At 46.6% G+C, this 21,323-nt stretch overlaps 1 protein-coding gene across 1 annotated transcript; it reads left to right on the forward strand.

Moving 5' to 3' along the window:
- The first annotated feature begins 15,957 nt into the window (after positions 1-15,957).
- On the forward strand, positions 15,958-18,130 carry TMSB4X (thymosin beta 4 X-linked). The gene is made up of 3 exons (XM_006212622.4): positions 15,958-16,133; positions 17,154-17,267; positions 17,686-18,130. Exons 2-3 carry the CDS (start codon positions 17,168-17,170, stop codon positions 17,718-17,720), a joined length of 135 nt encoding a protein of 44 aa, XP_006212684.1. The 5' UTR covers positions 15,958-16,133; positions 17,154-17,167; the 3' UTR covers positions 17,721-18,130.
- Positions 18,131-21,323: the final 3,193 nt, after the last annotated feature.

Below are 21,323 nucleotides of genomic sequence, written 5' to 3' on the forward strand. Positions count from 1 at the left end.
CCTTCCCTGGAGGCCTAGAAAGAAGGTCTCCTGGACTGGCCCTCCCACGTGGGCTTGTCGACTGAAAAAAAAAAAAAAAGCACAACTTAAAAGTTGAGAATGCCATTTTCTTTGGCAGACATACTGAGGCCTGAACCCTGGGAGACGGCCCCTCTGATCGCTCTGAGGGGCAGCTCCGAAGAGGGAAGGGAGGAGCCAGGATATATAGGAGCTTTTGAAAACAAAACAAAACAAAGCAAAGCCAAACAAAAACCAAAAAACGAAAAACAAAACAAAACAAAACAAAAAACAGGCAGTTAGAACATCAAAAGATTACTTTTCATCAGAACATTAAAGATTAAAGAAAACCGGACATCTCAAGTTAATGAATTTAGCGCTTTTCTATGTGTGGGAAGATGGAAGAGCCTGGGCTCACTGAAACCACTCCTTTGGTCTGCACCTTAACTCTCTAGGGCCGGTGTCCTGAAAGTCCCATCCTGAATCCCCTCCGGGGGCGTAGTCTGGGCGGCTGCAGTGGCTGATGGCTTGATGGCTGAACCAGCCTTTGTTTACTGATGTGGCCAGTGACAGTCTTTGTCCACAGGCTCATGACAAACAGACTCTTGATGAAATTATCAAAGCCTGAGCTGAGCGAGGCCACAGGGAAGAGGGGAAGCAGATCGCAATCTGCACCTGCCTTGGAAGAGGAGCTCTCCAGATTAATAACCATCTCCCTCCTTTCACGATTCAGGACTGGACTCCTACCAGGAAGCATTCCACAGGCATTATTCCTTCAGGGCTGACGTGGCTGTGTGCTGGAGATACAAAGAGAAGTAAAACCTAGGTCCACCGAGGAGACCCAGCCTGCTGGGGCGACAAGACAGGGAACAAACAAATGGTGACAACAGAAACAATTGTCACAACATGGGACCTTTCTGAGTCAGGGGGTGTGAGGACTGCCTTCTGTTTCAGGAAGTCCAAGAAAGCTTCACACAGTAGGTGGCCATTTAAGGCTCTCAACTGACTAAGAGATGAGGAACTTTCTGGGGTGACGGAAATATTCAGTATCTGGACGGGGACGATGGTTGCATTGGCATACGTGGTCACCCACATTCAGGGAGCGTAACTGATAACGAGCGTGTTTTATTTGATGTCAAATAAACAGCAATCGAGTTGATTAGAGGAAGAGCCAGTGAGGGCAGGCGCCGTGTTGTCGGGTTAGCACACTGCCTGCCCTTAGTGGACGCCCAGTAATTCTCTGCTGAATGAGACCAGGAAGGCAGAGGAGTGAGAGTACTGAAACTTTCTGTGTCCCCAGGAGCCGGCTCTCCCTGGCTGCTGGTTCTGAATCCTGCCTTTGTGTGGCCACCAGAAGCCTGGGGCTGAAGCCAGCCTCTGCGGGGGGGAGGAGCCTCCACTAAATGCATGGATCCAACCTGGGCTATCAAGGCCTCAGGGAGCGCAGGGATGTCTTGGCTCACTTTTCTTGACACCCAAGCTCTGGGGTTCTGAACACGGGCATGATTGGTGGACCAGCTCCAAGCCTCGCAGGCCTGGTGGCTCCCATCTGCTCCATGGTCTACAGTCTCCTCTGAGCTGAGCTCTCAGCTGCCAACCCCTGGCACTGCTCTCCTCTGAGGCTCTCTCCCCTCCCCCTTCCTCCCCCTCCCTTCCCCCCCCCCCCCCCCCCCCCGTCCTCTGCCTGAGGACTCTGTGGGGCGGCTGGCAGGAGGCCCCAGTGGGGAGAAGTGAGGCCTGAGCCTTACTAAGGGCTGTGTGTGTGTGTCTGTCTGCCTGCCTGTGTTTGGGTGGATCAACCTGTGAAAAGCTCTAAGCTTCCCCTCTCAGAGCAGGGTTGCCACATAAACTCGAGGAAGCCCAGTTAAATTGGACTTGCAGACCATGAATAATTTTTAAATAGAAATATGTCTCAAATATGGCGTGGGATGACTTATACTCAAAAGCTCTTTGATTCCATATGATATGACTTATATGTGGAATCTTAAAAAATGAGACGAATGAGCTTATTTACAAAACAGAAACAGACTCACAGACACAGAAAACAAACCTACGGTTACCGAGGGAGGAAGGCGGGGAGAGGGATAAATGCAGATACTGACTGCTACATATAAAATACATCATCAACAAGGTCCTACTGTGCAGCACAGGGAACCATATTCGATAGCTTGGCATGGCCTGTAGTGAAGAAGAACACGAAAAGGAATACATGTATGTCCAGGTGAATCACTATGCTGTATACCAGCAATTAACACACCATTGCAAACCAAATACCGTTTAAAAAAAAAAAAGCTATTTGATGTTTATCTGAAATTCCAACTTTGAGGCATTCTGCATTTTTCTGGGCTAAATCTAGCAACCTTCCTGGGGTGGGATGAGGACCTGTGGAAAGGGGAGAGGGCCATATTCCTTTAAGCCTGCCCAGGGAGCTCTCAGGGAAACAAGTGCAGCCCAGCCACACGGTCTTCAAGAGGGACCTCAGCATCAATGTCAGTCACGGTGGTAATAATGGTGATGGTAGGGGGGCACGTGAACCTGCTCTGCTCTGCTTCCGTGGAGGTGATTATCCAGTAATTCATACGGGAGAGCGGCAGTTTGGCAGACATGAGAAGGGACAGGGGCCGGGGAGATGCTTCATTCCCTCTCCCGCCCCCCACCTCCTCTGTGCCACTCCTTTTTGTCACAAGGTAGCCAAGTGGGAGTGGCTGGGGAGCACAGGTATGGATGCCAGACTGCGAGAGGAGGCAAGAGCCCCCTCCTGCCCCCGCCAGCCTCACCTGTCTTCCCAGGCTTCCCCCATCCACTGTCCATGTGGGGCCCTCCCTCGTCAGCACCCCCACTTCAGCACTCCTTTGGCACTTAAGTCTCAAAGTAGGCAAGTGGAAAGTTACTTGTACATAAACGGACGGACGGATGATGAAACCCCAGGAAACCACAGCTCCTCCCCTGCCGGGGCACCAGCCAGAAGCCAACCTGCTAGGCTTGGGACCCGCTTCTGGCCTCACTGCACACCCAGAGACCTTAGGCAAGTCACTCACCACGTGTGCCATTTCTTCACTTAAGGATGGAATGCCAGCTGCCCTATCACATTCTTCCTTCCAGGGCTAGCAGATGCCAAATAACGGAGACATCTGAAAATGAAGCCTCTGTACAAATGCATGCTTTTGTAGTGGGTCAACCTGGCCACAGGTGCCTCCACTTAAAGAAAGCCAGTGCAGGGATAGTCAAACGCACACGTACATCGGTATTTAATTCCAGGAGCAGCCTCCCTACCTGACTGAAATTATAATTCCACTCCAAAATGCACTGGTGTGCTCGCGTTTTAGAGGAAGGCCGCCAAGGCACACAGCTGCTCTAAGTAAGGGTGGCTTAACTCGGGGGCGGTGGGGCTGGCTGACTGAACTGTACTTCAGCTGCGTTCTAGAATGGACGTGTGCTGGGGCCCCGTCTACATTCAATTTGATTACGGATTCTAAGAGCCATAGTCTTGACCGTAACTGTCCTCCTGGCCCTTTAAGAACACAAGTTCCTTCAAGTGCAGATGAGCAGGAAGCGTCCCTGCTCCGTCCTGACCGTGCGTTTCACTTCCTTTCAAAGGTGTTTTCTTTCTAAAGAAACCCCAAGTCCAAGGTCACATTTGATTTCTTTCAAAGGCATTCTCAATCAACTGCCTTTGTGTTGGCTTTATGAAGTTTCGGGGGGCAGGAAAAGGTACAAAAAATATGCGTTTTTGAATTTTACATTTTTAAAGAGTCTTTATTTTTTAGAGCAGTTTTAGATTCGTAGCAAAATTGAGTGAGAGGTACGGAGACTTCCCATATACCCTCTGCCCCCATACATGCCTAGCCTCCCCCACCAACACAAACAATATTTAAAAAAATACATAAAAGATTGTCGACTGAAATAAATGCGCAGCCTAAAAGTTGGGAGTTATGTGTTATTTGGCGGGAGGACTTGAGCCCAGATGACAGCCTCCCAGATCGCTCTGAGGGAGTGCTCCGAAGAGGGAGGGGAGGAGCTAGGATGTACAGGGGCTTTACAGCAGAGACCAGGTAGTTGGAACATTAAAGATCACTTGTTAACTAAAGAAAACCAGGCATCTCAAGTTAAAGGATTTAGCGCTTTTCTATGTAAGGGAGGGAGCAAACATTTGGGCTCATTGAGTTCATTCCTTTGACAAGCACCTGGCTATCTAGGGCCAGTATCCTGTCCTTTCTTATTCTGAGTCCCCACAGCGGGCACCATTGTGAGTGGCCTCGGAGGCTGGGCTGCAGGCTTGTCTTCACTGGGGGGTGGCGGCAGCCGCTGATGACTTGATGGCTTAAGCATGCTTTGTTGACTGATACGGTTTGCAGACTTCTTCGTTCACAAGATGAAAGTAAACCATGAAATTGTATTTTAAATGTCTTGAAATGTAAACGTCGTACATGCTTCTGGCAAAAACGTAAACGATAGAGGATTGTCCATTCCTCCTGCCAGAGGTAACCTCTGATAATAGTTCTTAAGACTCCCTTCTGGAAATTGTCTCTGTGTACCTCGCTTTTTTATTACACAGAGGAGATCCTCCAGTATTTCTGAGGTTCTCCACTTAAGAGTATACTTTGGACGTCCTTCCTTGGCATCGTGAATAAACCTGCCTCAATCTGTTTCTAACGGCTGCATAATTTTCCATTATTTGGCTATTCTATTATGTATTTAATGTCTTAATTAATATATACTTAGGTCGATGCTAGATTTTCCACTTAACTACAGTGCTATGGGGAAAAGCTGTACATGTATGTATATGTATATGTAGCTATAGATACATTCCTTTGCATGTGTCCAGATTCGATGACAGAAAACAGTTCCAACAGTGGAGCTGCTGGGTCACACCAGGAATGCTGTGAGAGCCGTCAGTGCCTCTGAAAAGTCTCTGCCGACTGATACTTCCAGTTAGGGCCCAAGACCAAGTTCATGGGGTTATTGAGAGGATCTAACAGAGCAACACAGAGCACACACTACAAATGTTAATGTGTTTCCCATCAAAGCGAAACAAAACAAAACAAAAGCAGACCAAAAAAAAAGTCGCAAACAAAAAACTGACTTCGACTGACCTAGTCAAAGGCCAATGAACAATTTTTGCTGTATCTGAGATCTCAACTTCTCCTGCCTTGCTGTCCCTGCTTGAGGGAGGAAAATGCAAATGAAAGACTGAAAAATAAACCTTCAGCGGTTGCATTCAATGGTTGGCCTCACCCTCTGAATAACGTTGGGCATGCTGCATCTCTCGGCCCTAGTCTCTTCCTCTGCGAGATCGGTCTCGCTATAACCACCCAACCAGGTCATTAGGGGACTGAAAAAGCACGCAGGACCGTGCCTGGCTCTGCCAAGCCTTTCACAGATGATCCCTGTCATTGTTATTCCCAGCCACGAATCCCCCCCCATCCTGCTCCCAACTGCTCTGCCCAAGTCCCCCAGCAGGACAGGCAGACAGCTGAGTCACCTCACCGAACAGATGATTCACAAACACCAGCTATGTGCCAGGCTAGTTGACGGCCGTCTGAGACTCAACACTGCAGTAGGGGACTGGTCCAAGCGCATCCTCCAACTTCCTGGGCTGCCCTTTGAAATAGAGTTACAGCCCGTGAGGTTCAGCAAGCAAGTTGATTGATGTCTTGTCTTTTGAGATTTTCTCCTTTGGATCCTCCTACACTGTTGATGGGAATGTCAATTGGTGCAGCCACTCTGGAGAACAGTATGGAGATTCCTTAAAAAACTAAAAATAGACTTACTATCCAGAAATCCCACCCCTGGGCATATATCTGAAGAAAAATATAATTTGAAAAGATACCCGCACCCCAATGTTCATAGCAGCACTATTTACAATAGCCAAGACGTGGGACCTGTCTAAGTGTCCATCGACAGGTGACTGGATAAAGAAGATGTGATACATACACACAATGGAATACTACTCAGCCATAAAAAGAAATGAAATACTGCTATTTGCAGCAACATGGAAGGATCTGCAGATGATCATACTAAGTGAAGTAAGACACAGAAAGACAAATATCATGATATCACTTATATGTGGAATCAAAAAAAATGATACAGATGAACTTATTTACAAAACAGAAATTGTCTCACAGACATAGAAAACAAACTTATGGTCACCAAAGGGGAAGGTGGGGAGGGATAAATTAGGAGTTTGGGATTCGCATATATAAAATAGATAACCAACAAAGGCCTACTGCATAGCACAGGGAACTATATTCAATATTTTGTAGTAACCTATAATGGCAAAGAACCTGAAAAAGAATAGATTTATATATATATGTATATCTGAATCACTTTGCTGTATACCTGAAACATTGTAAATCAACTATACTTCAATAAAAGTTTTTTTTTCTCCTTTGGAAACTGGGTACCCTGTGAATACTCTGGTACTGTTCAAATGACAGCTAAGTTCCTGGTAAGTGGGGACGGCGCTGACATGGTTTCTCCATGTCTTCAATGCCACACAGAATCTCACTTGGGTTTGTGCACGGGGGGAGTCATTTGCCTGCACTGAGGTTACAATTAATCCTGCCATTACTGAGCGCTATGGTCTGAATGTTTGTGTCCTTTGCAAAATCCATGTGTTGAAATCCTACCCCCCAGTGTGATGGTATTTGGAGGTGGGGCCTTTGGAGTGTAATTAGGTCATGAGGGCGAAGGCTTTGTGAATGGGATTAGCGCCCTTATGAAAGAGACCCCACAGAGCTCCCTAGCTCTTCTGAGGACACAATGAGAAGTCTGTGGCCTGGAAGAGGGCCCTCACCAGGCCATGGTGTCGCTCTGATCACAACGTCCAGTCTCCAGAACTGTAAGAAATAAATTTCTGTGGTTTAGAAGCCCCCCAGTCTGCGGTATCACTGACCTAAGAGTTCTTCCCGAAGACCGCTAAAACATCCACACCATGTCAGGAACAGAGATCAAATAAAAAGCGCGTCTCAAAAAAATAGTGGCTTCACAGTGGAGGAACCTGGCAGAGAACACTTTACTCAAGTAATTAAAGTTAACATCCCCAATAATGGAACAAACCAACATCGTGCACCTCCGGATGCAAGACACCGAGAAGGTCCAGCATCCCTTGCGTAGCACTCCTGCCAAAAAGGCCAAGCCCCAATCTAATCACGAGGAAACATCAGGCAAACCTAATTCAAGGGAAATCGCACAGAACGACTGCCCTGTCATCTTCAAAAATATCCGTGTCACGGAAGACCAAGAGAGGCCGAGGAAGTTCTATATTAAAAGACACCAATGGGACAGGACAGCTAAATGTGATCCATGCTCCTTGATTAGAACCTGAATCAGAAAAAAAAATGTTATAAGGACATTATCAGGCTAACAGGCAAAATGGGAATTAGGTCTGCTGAGCAGATACCGGCTTTGGAGCAACGTGAAATTTCCTAGTCCTGATAATTACACTGTGGCATGCTGGTCCTTGTTCTTAGTGAATACACACCAAGTATTTGGCAGGTAAAAGGTGTCAGATTGACAATTAACTCTCAAAGGATTTAAAAGATCAATCGATCGACCGATGGCTACATAGATCGATCGATCGATTGATCGATAAATAGGTAAGAGTGAGAGAGAGAATGATCAAGCAAATGCAGCAGAATGTTACCCGCTGATAAATCTGGGTAAAGAGTATACAGGAATTCTTCACTGTCTTTTTGCAACTTTTCTGTAAGTCACTTCAGTATCATTAACAATCAGGTGTGGTCCCAGTGGCCCATCAGGAAAAACAAAGGCATTCCAGACACTTGGGAAATTCCAAACGTTTTGAGGTTCCCTCCTAGGAACAAGGGACCTAGGCCAGCCGCATTCTTTCTTATGCAAAACCAGATCCAGTTATTTTAGCTTCAAAAGTTGGGCATTTATGCCAACATAGCCATAGAGTACAAAATATAAAATTCAAACATGAAAATACCTCCTCCTGGCCCAAACTAAAATTATGTCCCTGTCCGTACGTAGACAGAAAAATAGAAAGACTTAAGTCCAAATGTATGCTTACTCTTTGTGCCAAGGACCATAGTAGTAAAACAGGGGGGGAGCGTGTGTGTAAATACGTTAGGCAAGCCGTTTTCATGAATGAGGAAGTTTAGGTTTTTGGACACCAAGCAGGCAGGTTCAAATCTGAGAAATGGATTCTTGGAGAACAAAAACAAGCTACCAAAACACCACCGTCACCGCTGCTGCCACTACCACAACGAAACCCCGGTGCGCTATTGTTTGCTTAGCGCTGGGAACAATTCCATTACCTATAAATCACCCTGCAGTTCGTTTTAATACTGCCCTTAGACGACTGACTTTCATAAATGACTGAATCTGGTTCCCTCTCATCCTAGCTAGCTACTCTTTCTCCCGAAGTATGCATTATCTGAGCTCTAGCACCTAATGTCATGCCTAAAGGACCGGGGGGTCACGGTTGGAAGTAAGGAGTTTAGGTTTATGGTTTGGGCTCTGCTCACCAGCTGAATACCTTTGGGTGGGTCACTCAACCTCTCTGTGCTGAGTTTCATCCTCTGTGAATTATTGATACCTAGCCCCTTTATCTGCATAAGGGTGCTTTAAAGAGATCATGACACCAAAGATGAGAAAATGCCTTGATAAAACTCACAAACAGCAGAGAAATGCGAGTTGTATTACATAAGAATTACGAAAGCCCAGGATGTAAAGTGACACCTGTAAACTGGTCTTTTTTTTTTCTTTTCTTTTCTTTTCTTTTCTTTCCCAACTGGTGTCCAATCTGCTGTTGCCTTTGAGCTCTTGCCTAAGCCTTTTTAGGTAATCTGCTGCTCTAGACTGTGGAATTTAGGCTGTACAGAGAGTATGGAGGAGGAAATGGTAAATTACATTTCTAAAGCAGAGTTATTCTGTGGTTTCTCTGGTTCATTGGTAGCCATGCCGTTTCATCCATGCACTCTCAGAAACCCGGCTGGGGACTTTGTCTAGTTCAAGAGACTTCTCTTTTAGATAGACTGGGGTCCACAGACATTCAAGGGCTCTTTGGAGCGAATCCATGAACTTAGAAAAAAATTACACCTTTATTTTCTTTAACCTCTAACTGAGCGTTAGCATTTCCTTCCAGAATGCACGTTGGCAAATCGTTTAGCACGGGCTGCTACGACAAAGTACCATAGTTTAGGTGGCTGAAACAACAGGCATTTTGTTCTCAAAGTTTTGGAGCCTGAGCAGTCCAAGCTCAAGGTGTGGGTAGCTGGGTTCTTGGCTTATAGACAACCGCCTTCATTCAGACGAATGCTCAATCCATACCAGCGAGGAACCTCTGTAATATGACTAGTTCCTGTGACTGTGTCAACAACAGAAATCACAACTATTTCGATATCTGTTAAGGTTTTGCAGGTATCTACCACTCATCCCTCTTCTGAATTTATGCCAGATGTGAGGCCTACCGCTAGATGATGTTACTGAACGCAGAAAGAAGCATGGATATTACTACATCACAATGTTTACAGCTCTTTTGGTAAGTGTATGGACATATAATTGCTTGCATTCGTGATCCCAGGTTCTTTATTATTTTCTGCATTTACGTAATTCCAAAAAAGGGTCTGTAGACTTCCTCAAATCGCGCTGGCACAGAAAGAGTTAAGAACCTAGCCTCTCACCCCACCCTGACTCCCCTCCCACTTCCTCATAACCAGACACTGGGGTGGGAGGAAATGGGACTCTGATTCACTTTCTTTTTTCTTTTTTCTTTTTTTTTTTTTTGCATTTAAAACCTTGAGTTAAAACTCACATAACACGAAGTTAACCAATTTAAAGTGAACGCTCCAGTTGGCATTTAGTACATTCACGACGTTGCGTAATCACCACCTCTAACTAGTTCCCAAAGATTTTCATCACCCTAAAATGAAACCTGGTACCTATTAAGTAGTCACTCTTTTCCTCCGTCCCCAATTCCTTGGCAACCTCAAATCTCCTTCCTCTCTCTATGAATTTGCCTATTTTGGACGTTTCACAGAAGGGATTCATACCATATATGGTCTTTCATATCTGGCTTCTTTACTTAGCGTGTTTTCAAGGTTTTTCCATATGGAAGCATGTACCAGTGCCTCATTCCTTTTTATGGCTGAATAATATTCTATCACGTGGATGGACTACTTTCCGTTTATCCATTCATGCATTGATGCACATTTGAATCATTCCCACCTTTTGGCTATTGGAATAGTACTGCTGTGAACAAGAGTAAAACTGAGTACGTGCTTTCGATTCTTTGGGGTGTATACCTAGGAGCAGAATTGCTGGGTCATATGGTAATTCAGTGTTTAACTGTTTGAAGAATGTGATTAACTTTTAAATCTTTTGTTGAATCTATTCGTTAAAGTGAGATTTGGTCCTTGGAGTGTCTGTGAATCCCAGTTGTCCATCTCTTCTTTACCAAGTCAGACAACTGAGTCCTGGCTATAAATTGCACAGTACAAACCTAGAACTCAACTATTTTTCTCCTGGTATTTTCATTTGCCCCGTGTTGGGCCTTTGTGTGAAAGGATGACATCCTCTTCTCGCTTTGGTGGAATGTCTATGGAATTCTCTCCCAGGGAAGGCTCCTTTGAGGGCAGGTGTCAGAGGGAGTTAGGGACGTGGGTCGAGATGCTGGTAAGGGCTTGCTCCTTCACTGGCCTTGGTATGTGCCAGTCAATTCTGATGCGCAAGTAAGCTGATCACTACAGGTGTCCCTCAGACAGGACACAACAACCTGCAGAGGGGAAGAGAAGAGAACAGGTCCTAGGAAAAGGTGGTGACCACCCCAGGTCAGCAGCTCCAAGGGCAACTAGGCTCAGACTGAAACTCAGCAGAGGGTAAAGAGGCTGAACTGTCCTGTGAACACACTCAGACCTTTCCACACTTGGGCACACAAGTGGGAGTGATCAGAGAGGGCATTCTAGGCAGAGGAAGAGACAGATGAGCCAATGGACCCATTCCCGGGTTCTAGGAAAAGCCAGGGGGCATTAGGGACACCGAGGGAATGAGAATGAAAGGGGCAGGACTGGTTTCATAACTTGGGGACACAGTGCAAAATGAAAACACAGGGCCCTTTGTTCAAAACTATGAAGAATTTCAAGATGGCGGCAGCAGAGCATTAAGGCAAGCACAGGGCCTCTGTGAGGGTGGCGCCTTATGCGATGACACAGGTTGTCCGCCCCATGAAACCAGCCTCAGGGAGGGGCAATCAGCAGGGTCCACCAAGAAGGCTGATTTGGGCCCACGTGAGGTGTCACCCTAAACCTGGGCCAGTTGTCCATTGCCCACCTGCGCTTCATTTTCCTTCCCATAAAGCCGTTAACCACCTTCTGCTGATGATCTGGGAACTACCGTCTTATAAAAAAAGCTTTGACTTCCACAGAAGACGCACATTAAAACATGTGAACACTTATTACTTGCTGATGATAACTCTGCTTCATAATGGAATAAAAAGTTCACCATTTTTAACCCAGAAGGGCGTTGGGAGTACATAATGCCTCCCCTTTCAGTATGTTATTTGACCTACTAATGTTTTTCATCACTGTAATATGAATGACTGCTGGGAAAAGTATTAGATTAGTGAAAAGCTGTGGGAAACTACCAACGATCAAGATTAAACAATCCCGTTTATTGTGAGTGTGTTGGTCTATGTAGGAGGCAAAGAGAGCAGATTTGGTTTCTGTCCTGAAATCATGTGAAAATTGGAGCATGCAAATCTTTCATTTATATGATCTATTACTATGAGAGCTCTGCTTAAGTTTTAATGATGGAAACTGTGGATGGTTTATTGAGACGGAATGTAATGTCACCCTTAACTGGCCTACAGAACACAATCTAAAGGCCTTAGTGTAGGCTTCTAGAAAAGTACACTGTTTAAATGAGGCAGCTTCCGAGGCAACCAGGCTGAGTTCAAGCCCTGCCTCAGGCTTCCACTGTGTGGTTTTGGGTAATCTATGTCATTTCTCCAGGATTCCCCCATCTGTAAAATGGGGAACCTCATAGTGCCTCTGTCACAGATGTGTGCAAGGATTTGGGGTGATTACCCATGGAGAGCTCCCCCCAATATATGGTAAGCCCCCAAAAGATGTTTGCTATCATTACGGCCATGATGGCCGCTGCTGTTGGTTTTGTTGTGTTTGTTCTTGTTGTTATTATTGTTATTATATAATCTGGCCCCTGCCTGCCTCTCAACGTCTATTTCCTGTCAGTTTCTCTCATTCTGTGGAAGCCCCAGCAAAACGAAGCTACGCCTCGCCCCCGTGTGCACTCGAAGATTCTCTGCCTTCTTATCGTTGCTTTGCTGTGCGTAGGCTGAGCAACCACTTGGAGGGGATGTTGTAGAGGCGAATTCAAGCTGCAGAAGGGAACTGGGTTGCATGAGATCCCTGTAAAGTTCCTTCTGGCTCTAAGATTCCGTCGAATCAACAAGGTGGATGGGAGAGTTCGCAGCACAGTGTCCGACATTCTCGAGAGTGTTCTTGACTCTCCTCTGCTCTCCTGGTCCTGTCCCCTCCTTTGGAGCACACAAGCGGGGGGAGCCTTTTGCTCTGCTGTACAACACACAACAGGCACAACGTGGAGCTACCAAGGCTGGGATCCTGGAAAAAGACTACAGTAAGGAAGAGATGGGTCTCCCTGGGAGGACTAGGTAGCTCGACCTGGGTAGACACATCTCGAGCAAGCTGCTCAATTTCTCTGAGCCTCAGTTTCTTCAGCAGTAAAATGGGGATACAAGAACCCACTGCATAGGGTGAGAATTGAATCAGATGCTGGACACAAAGGGCTTTAACAGAGGGTCGACATACAGCTAGTCCATTAAATATCATCTCCCTGTCACCAGGGGGACTCGGGCTATGTCTTCAAGGGGACTGAGATGAACAGATGGAGCTTGTGGGGTCACAGGGGACAGTGGGTTGAGGCCCTGCCACACAGACAAAGGGACCTGGGCCTGAGAAAGCAAAGAGTTGGGAGCCTTGCTTTGTCCTCATTCCTCCTCCTCTGCCCTGGTCAGTGCTCTGAACAAAATGTAATAGGTTAAAAATAATAGGACTATTTGTTATGAACTCAGACTTCAAGGGCTGCTTCCCCAGTTTTGGAAAGAGCTGCACATCTGTCCCCCGCCCACCCTGGAAAGCAACATAAAACACCGTGTGCCCCGACACGGCTTCCCGGGTCCACCCGGCCCAGGCTTGGAGAGGGCCACCTTCCAGGGCAGGGTCTCTTGGCGCAATTTTCACAGGGTCTGTGGGCCCCGAGACGAGGAAGGCAGGGCCGGTGCCAGGAGGGCTGTCTGCTCAGTTTTCACTGGAGAGCCCTGAGCCCCGAGCACACACTGCTGTTCTTTTGTGCCTCCAAGCCTCTGTCTTTTCAATTGAAATCGAGAACTCCTGCGTCCAATGGTCGTTGTGCCCAGCCGGTGCTCTCCCATTTATAAAAGGGAGTTTCCAGGAGGCAGGAATGGCCTGAAACATCAATACCGAGAGGATGGAAGAGGAGAAAGCACTGTAGCTAGAGTCACAGGTGCAGAGTAGGGCAGAGCCAGGTTCTAGGACCTTCCACACTGACGCAAGTCAGCATCAGGCCGTGCCTTAACTGTTTACTGAACAACTACTATGCACCAGGCATTGTGGGAAACAAAGCAGCCTGCCTCACGCTCTTCGGGGTGAGTCTCAGGTGCAGACTCCGGGCCGAGAGCGAAGACTTTTGTGTGCCCCTTAGCATCAATAATACAGACTGGCTACTGGCCGAGTTATCACAGCACTGGCTCTCTAAGCCTCAATTCCCCCATCTGTAAACCCCTCCTCAGTGAAAGGCCGTGGGTATGAAAGGCGCAAACAAACGAAAGCCCGCATGACAATGCCTGACTCTTACAAGGCCTCAGCCACAAGAGTTCCTTTTTATTTGCTGAAAAACTAGCAAAAGATCTCATGAAAATTTCAGTACACTGGGACTTTAGAAGAGAAATAACGAATATGGAAACATCTAAAATTTGCAATGAATTCCAAATACTACACATTTATTATTTTTTTCTCAACCTTCCGTCCTAAGTAAAAATAATAATACAAAGCAAAACAGTAACAACTCTGTCACACACTGTCCAAAGTGTTTCGGCCTCCCAACCCTGTGAGGTCAGGACGGAATGGTCCCATTTCACAGATGAGAAAACTCCGCACAGAAAAATGAATGAACAGGCCAGGGGGACTGTTCCTTGAGTTTTGCATTGGTTTCCATCTGCCTCCCCCGGCCCGTTCCATTCTCTCTAGATCCCTGGCAAGTCGGCAAAGGCAAGCCCAATGTGTAGCCTCTCTAGCCTCTCTGTCCCTTCCTCTCCATCCGTATCTAAACACCGCAGAAGGGAGGCTGCTGGTTACCAAACTGGAAAAAGCTCCTGGCATTTACAGATTTCCGCTCCTCCATGGCCTTTGGAGACCACGCTCCCCGGGGCCTAACCCTTTTGGAGGAAGAGGCCTGGGAAAGAAGCACGGAGCAAGTAGTGGTGTTCCTTTGTCAGCGGGAGACTCAGGAGTAAAGAAGTGATTTTTGACATCGACTCCGGCAGGGTCAGGGGGAGGTGTAACCAGAGGGGTGACATCCTGTGCCTGCACAAGAAAGGTCCAGTGCCCCCATCCCCTGAGCAGAGCAGTGGGTCAGCCACCCAGCCGAGCAGGAACTGGGGAAGCTGACGGTCTCCGGCCCCTGCCCACTCTCCCCCTCTCCCTCCCCACCAAGAAGGAAGTCCAGTGAATGAAGAAATGGGGAAGTCCTAGCTGCGCCTGCAGTGGCTTTTAAGGGTCTCTGTAACAACTGACTTGAATCCCCAGTGAGACAAAAGACTCCCATAATCATGATTAGCAAGAGGTTTCTGGAAACGTTTTCTCAGGATGCAGGGTGCGGGGAGTACTGTGCACACCACTTTACCTCAACTCCATCACAACCTGGCTCTTTTTCCTCTCACATGCCAGTGTGCAGACCCCCACTTCCCCTCTCCCCGCCCTGGCCCCCCGCGTGGTATTTGTAACTAATTTCAGCAGCAAGCTGGGGGGAGGGGGTCACGGTACTCACAGAATCAGGTGCCATTTTGAAAACTGTTCCTCTCTACCTAAATCTCCCATATTTCCGGATGTAACTCAGAAACGCACTTCAAAATGGAATCGTGCTGAAAAGACTCCTTTCAAAACAGAGTTCAATTTTTGCATTTCATCTTCGGATTTTAGAGATCATGGGATTGCAGTCTTTGGCCTTCGACACTGGCCTCCTCGGCAATCGCTTTTATAATTTGGGAAAATAAGGAAGAGGAAAGTAAAAGAACTTCCTCCTTGTCAGGCAGCAAGTCAATAGCAGGGCTTGAACTTGACTTATTTTTCTAAAGGGGAGGTGATGTACTCTGTAAAGTCCAGATAAATTAACCGCCAACCAGCAAATATTACGGTTATTTGATTTGAGTGCTCACAGAAATTATAGCTATGAAAAGGATAGGCATGTTTCAGTGAGAAAACTTCTTTTCTTTAAGCCCTTAAGGGTGCTTCACCTCCCACCCAAGTCTAGGAGAATGCGAGCGAGGAGACAAAGAGGGCCGGGGTGGGGCGAAGGCCCTCCACTGGCCTAAAAAATGAGTCATGAGGACTCGCACCCCTGCAGTGGGCGAGGCCAGCGGGCCGACACCGCACCCTGGCTTGGGGATTCCGCATCGGACAAAGCCAGCTTCGCAGTAAAGAAATGCCTGTCCCCGCTAGGTACCACCCAGACCCTTAGTTATCACACTCCGATCCCCAAGAGCAGGTTTGCGCGGCTGCTGCCAAAATCCATTATGACAGAACAGACAGAAAAGGGGGGAAAGGCATTATGAAGAAAGCGTTGCAGGGTGGGCTTCTGCTCGTCTTATTTTTCGCCATCGTCGCTGTTAGGTGCGTGGGTGGACGCGGGGTGGGGTGTGGGGTGGAGCCCCCCCCCGCCGCCAGGCCGGCCGGGCGCCGTTCCGGAGACGCGGCGCGAAGGGGTTAAGCGGGCGGGCGGGTGACGTCACCTCATTTACATAGAAGCGCGCATATAGCGGCGCCCGCCGCGCCCCGCCCGGCACTCGGCGGCGGCCACTGCGTAGACTGGATTCAGCTCGCTCGCTCCTCGCTCCGGTGAGCCCCGGGGCCCCTTCCTCCTGCCCTCCGCTCCCCTTCCCGCCCTGCGCTCGGCCCCTGGCCTCCCGCATCCCTGAAGCCGAGCCCGACTGGTCCTCCCGGGAAAGGCTGCCCTGGGGAGCTTGGGGATGCCAAACCCTTCTAGAAGCAGGGTAACGGCGTCGGTAACTGGGTGATTTTTGTTTGTTTTAATTAAGAGAACTGGCGTTTTGCTGTGCAGCTTCGAAGGGAACATTTTTTCTTTATTTACTTCCCCTCCAAAGGCATTTATTATTGCCTCTTAGGCGGTGATTAATCAGGAATAGAAAGAGCCTTTGTTCCAACGCACACCCACCCAAGCCCAGAGCTGCACATTTTTCCTCGCCTCCGAGGGCTTCGTGGGCTGTATCTGTCCAGGTTTCAGGCAGCTGGGCTATATTGTGAAACGTTTAAGACGTCCTTCTTGCAGGGCCAGGCGTGCAGAGCTGCCAAATAGCCCCTAAATGCAGAGCAGGATTGATCTAGAGGGTGGGGGAGAAGCTTTGTGTGCGGGTGGCTGCATTGTCGAGAGGGTGAGAGGAAGCGGGTAGGGCGGTGGTCAGTGGCGCCCGGCAGCAGCTGCCGCCTTTGTGACAAGGGAAGGAAGCAGGACGGCCGAAGTCTTTGGGGGAGAGGCTACGGATAGAAAATGGAAACACTTCGTGCAACCTTGGCTCGATTTTAAGAAATTTTACTGGATTTTCTTCCCCTTAAACTTGAAATGGCTTCACTATTCTCTCCTTTTGATACGCTGCAATTAACCCACGATGGTTAATTTCATTGTTCCCAGAGATTCGGCCTCCGAATTTGGTCCCCCGCGTTTTGAAATAATAAAGGGGGAGGTCCCCGCCCCCGAAAGAGGAAGGTCTTTAGCCCCGAATGAAAGCGGAAGGAGGCAAAGCGCGGTTTCAGGGTGCAGATGCAAAGGCAAAAGCGCAGTTCTGAGACCGGAGGGTGGGTGGCTCGCTCTCAACCTCCGTCTTGGCTTTGTACCTGCAGCTTCCTCTGCAACCATGTCTGACAAACCCGATATGGCTGAGATTGAGAAATTCGATAAGTCGAAATTGAAGAAGACAGAAACGCAAGAGAAAAATCCACTGCCTTCCAAAGAAAGTAAGCCCCCCTCCCTTCTTTAGAAAAGGCTGGGCGGGAGTGGCGGGGTGGGTAGGAGAGGATGGGAGGGGCTGGGAGAAGAATTGGGGTGGGGGGTAGGGAGCGCGGGGGAGGAGCTGCCAGTTTTTTGATGAATGTGGCTTGGAAAGGTTAATTTAATAATGTTTTGCACCCAACAAAAATAGGGCTCGAATAATTTAATAGAATGTTTAATATTACCATATTCATGTGCAAATCCTTTTATCTGTTAACGTTCTATTTAATAAATATCTCACGATGGAATGTGCCTATTTATACGTGTAGAATTTTTATGCGAAGGAAGGATATTTTTAAACGAAGTACAGTAATTCTATAGTAGGCTATACTGAATTCGCATAATAAGCCCCCTCCATCTTCTCTCTTTCTTTTCCGGTCACAGCGATTGAACAGGAGAAGCAAGCAGGCGAGTCGTAATGAGACGTGCGCCGCCAATATGCACTGTACATTCCACAAGCATTGCCTTCTTATTTTACTTCTTTTAGCTGTTTAACTTTGTAAGATGCAAAGAGGTTGGATCAAGTTGAAATGACTGTGCTGCCCCTTTTCACATCAAAAATGGTGAACTACTGACAACGAAGGCCGCGCCTGCCTCTCCCATCTGCCTGTCTGGCAGGCAGGGAAGGAAAAGAACTTGCATGTTGGTGAAGGAGGAAGCTGGGTGGGTCGACAGTGAAATCTAGAGTGAAATGCAAGGTGATCCAAGGTGTCCTGCAGGCTGTAAAATGCAGTTTAATCAGAGTGCCATTTTTTTTTTTGGTTCAAATGATTTTAATTATTGGAATGCACAATTTTTTTAATATGCAAATAAAAAGTTTTAAAACCTGGCTGGTGTGACGGTTTGGTCTCTGGAAGGGAGCGCCTTATTCAGATGAAACTTTCGGAAAGCGGCCAAGAGTGGGCTCACTGGGGAGCGATAGATGAAAAAGACATATGGTAATCTGGGTAAATACTCAGACGACATGGAAATGGGTTTCATCCGGGTGTGTGGAATACCTTGCCTGTACTAGGTAATTGGGAGTTCATTGTCTTAGGCCGAATGAATTCCTGGTATCTAGAGTTGAATGAAAACTTCGATAAGAACGTATTTGCAGTTTTTTTCAGGGGTTTGATAGGCCAGCACTGAATTTATTACATTTGATCAAGAAAATGAGGGTGGTGATAATTCACAGCACAGTGTTTCCGTTGTCAAAACAGCCTGGGTTATTTAGCCAACTGCCAGTTGGCAGATGAGGGAAAAACTGCTTTATAAAAGGATTCAAGATGGGCTTCCTTTTCATCTAATGGCTGGTTCCAATTAGAATTCAATATTTAAAATTGTTTTTGTAAAATAAGTGTACTTAGGGTTAATGAATATGACAAAAGTTAATTATCTTGGTTTAGATAATGAAGATCTTTGGATTTAAAGGACACAAGCAGGAGAAAGATGACATTTGTGCTATTTAAACCCAGTAGGATTTAACTGGCTCACCTCCAGGGCTTAAGTTCTTGGTAACTTCCCTGTCCTTTGAAACACCTATTTTCACTGGCAGGTAAAAGCCAAGCCCCTGTTGGTGGGAGTGGGGTGGGTGTATTTAAAATGCAGAAAGGGAAATAAGATACCTGGTTTTAAAATAAAAGGGATGTCTTTTTTTTAGACAAACGTCTTTAATGGATTCCTCTGCTCTTATATAGAAAGGTGCAAGTATTTTTTCAAAAATAAAGGTTTCAATTTATTAAGTGGAAACAGCATCTAAGAATGGTAGTTCAACTAATAGCTCAGCAAAGCTAAGATTTACAATGCAAATATCCAAGACTTCCCCTCACCCCTGCCCCACCAAAACTGACTTGTGAAAATACCCTTTTTGAAGGAGGGGAGGAGGGCAAATTGTCAGTGATTATTAAACCGGTTGATTTCATTTCCTTTGCTCAACCCTTATTTTGAGAAATGCACAGGAAACCATTTACCTGTGGTTTGGACAATCGACCAGACCATCGGCTAGAAGCCTTCATCTGCGTTGCAAAGGAAGGGATGTGCACCCGCGGCTGCAAAACCTGAAGTACCACAGCTTGCTCGATCGAGAAAAAGAGCAGTGAGCACGAAGGTCGGGGAGCCCTCTCAAGACGGAGCCCAGCCCTCCAGCCCTGCATTTTCTCTTCCTGCCTGCAAGGAAGGGTGTAGGCAAAATGAAAATGTCCAAGGCACAAAGATAAAGCAAGCCCTCGTAGGTTTTTGCTGTGTGCATTTTTCAAACACCACAGTGATGAAATCAGATGGTAAGATATTGACACAACTCTCCTGTTTTCTCAGCTTTAAAATTAAAATGAGCATTAAGGGGACATGATTCATGAAGTCAAGTGATGGATGGGAAAGAGGACCTTTCTCTCCTGGGAGGACAAAGCGCAAACGCAGCCGGGGGGTGGGGGTGGCGGGGTGGGGAAATAAAATAAAATGAAAAATCTGGTAAGGACTGAATTTTGGCTGCTTGGGGTGGGGAAATTCAGAAGCTCCTGCACGTATCACACTGTACACTTAACTGCTGTACATGTAGATGGCGGGGTGGGAGAAGTTCTCTGTTTTTGTTGTGTTTTTTGGTTTGGTTTGGTTTGGTTTTGTTTTGGATGAGGGAAGAGAATTCTTTTTTCTTCCCAAGAGAGAATCTTCCCAGAGGGCTGGAGTATTTATGCATCAGTATGGGAATTTATACCCCCGCTGTTCAGGAGCCTGGAGTAGACAGTATTTTTCACAGACACGAAGGGGACCAGAGGGAGGGGAGATCAGCCCAGCTTTTGGGCTGTGTCTTGGAGGATTGTGAATGTGCAGGAGCTGGCGGGAGGCGTGCAAAGTCTTAAATGTGGAGCCCTCTCCCCTGTGCAGGGGCTCTTCCACTCCTGCTAAACTTGGCATCCTCCCCACACCCCTGTGCGTTAGACAGTCTCCTTTGAATGCTCCGGGAAGATTTATTTATTTCCCTAAAGAAATGTCTAACGCCTCAAAACACCAAAATAATTTTCTATTCTTTCTTAACCGTATGGAGCCAATTTTGTGCTTACTAGAAGGAACAGTGCGTTTTAGAAACAACATTATGGCCAAAAAAAAAATAAATAAATAAAAAATCTTGAGCCTCTTTGAGTTCAAAAATGTACATGGAAAACATAGTTTCATAACACTGAGAGCACTTAACACTGGGTTTGCCCCAGAAGCCTTCCCTGGCCTAGCGAGAGAATAAAAAACGTACCCTCTCCAGCCTCCCACCCCAGTTTCTCACTTTTTAGGAGTGGCTTACCCTTTCCAGTCTCAGAGAACTAACCACGCCCATTTGAAATTCAACTGTAACTTATCTGCATTGTAATGAGAAGGGACTAAGTTACGAATTGAAGGCACAGGTGTGCAATGAAGTACGCACAGAAGAAAATATATTTTTAAGACCTAGATTTACTAGGCTTATTTTTTCCTTGGATACTTGGAGAGCTTTTGATCTCTCTAGTCGCATCCTTTTTTTAAATTAATTAACTAATTTTTAAACTTTTTTTTATTGAGTTATAGTCATTTTACAATGTCGTGTCAAATTCCAGCGTAGAGCACAATTTTTCAGCTACGCATGAACATACATATATTCATTGTCACATTTTTTTCTCTGTGAGCTACCACAAGATCTTGTATATATTTCCCTGTGCTATACAGTATAATCTTGTTTATCTAGTCTACATTTTGAAATCCCAGTCTGTCCCTTCCCACCCCCATCTAGTCGCATGCTTGTGCCAGTACCAGCCCAACTCTTGGCTTCTAAGACTTGTGGGCGGGGTCCGTGCAGTCTCTGTTCGCATTTGTATATTTTTTCTTCTATGTCCACGAGTGTGCCTCGCATAGTAGTGGACATCTATTAGACCCTCAATAGGCACTTTTCCCCGTCTTAATTGATGGAGACTTCATTTAACGTGCTTTTGAACATACCTTTGAGTATGTGAATGTCATGCTCAATAGAACAATTTAAAATATATATACTGAATATATATATCTTAAGGAGATTTTACAGGGAC

Source organism: Vicugna pacos, chromosome X (genome assembly GCF_048564905.1).
Source record: "Vicugna pacos chromosome X, VicPac4, whole genome shotgun sequence".
Classification (NCBI taxonomy): Eukaryota; Metazoa; Chordata; class Mammalia; order Artiodactyla; family Camelidae; genus Vicugna; species Vicugna pacos.

Coding starts and splice junctions, on each gene's coding strand:
- TMSB4X (XM_006212622.4), top strand. CDS start 17,168: ATGTCTGACAAACCCGATATGGCTGAGATTGAGAAATTCGATAAGTCG. Junction 17,268..17,685: donor TCCACTGCCTTCCAAAGAAA/GTAAGCCCCCCT, acceptor TTCCGGTCACAG/CGATTGAACAGGAGAAGCAA.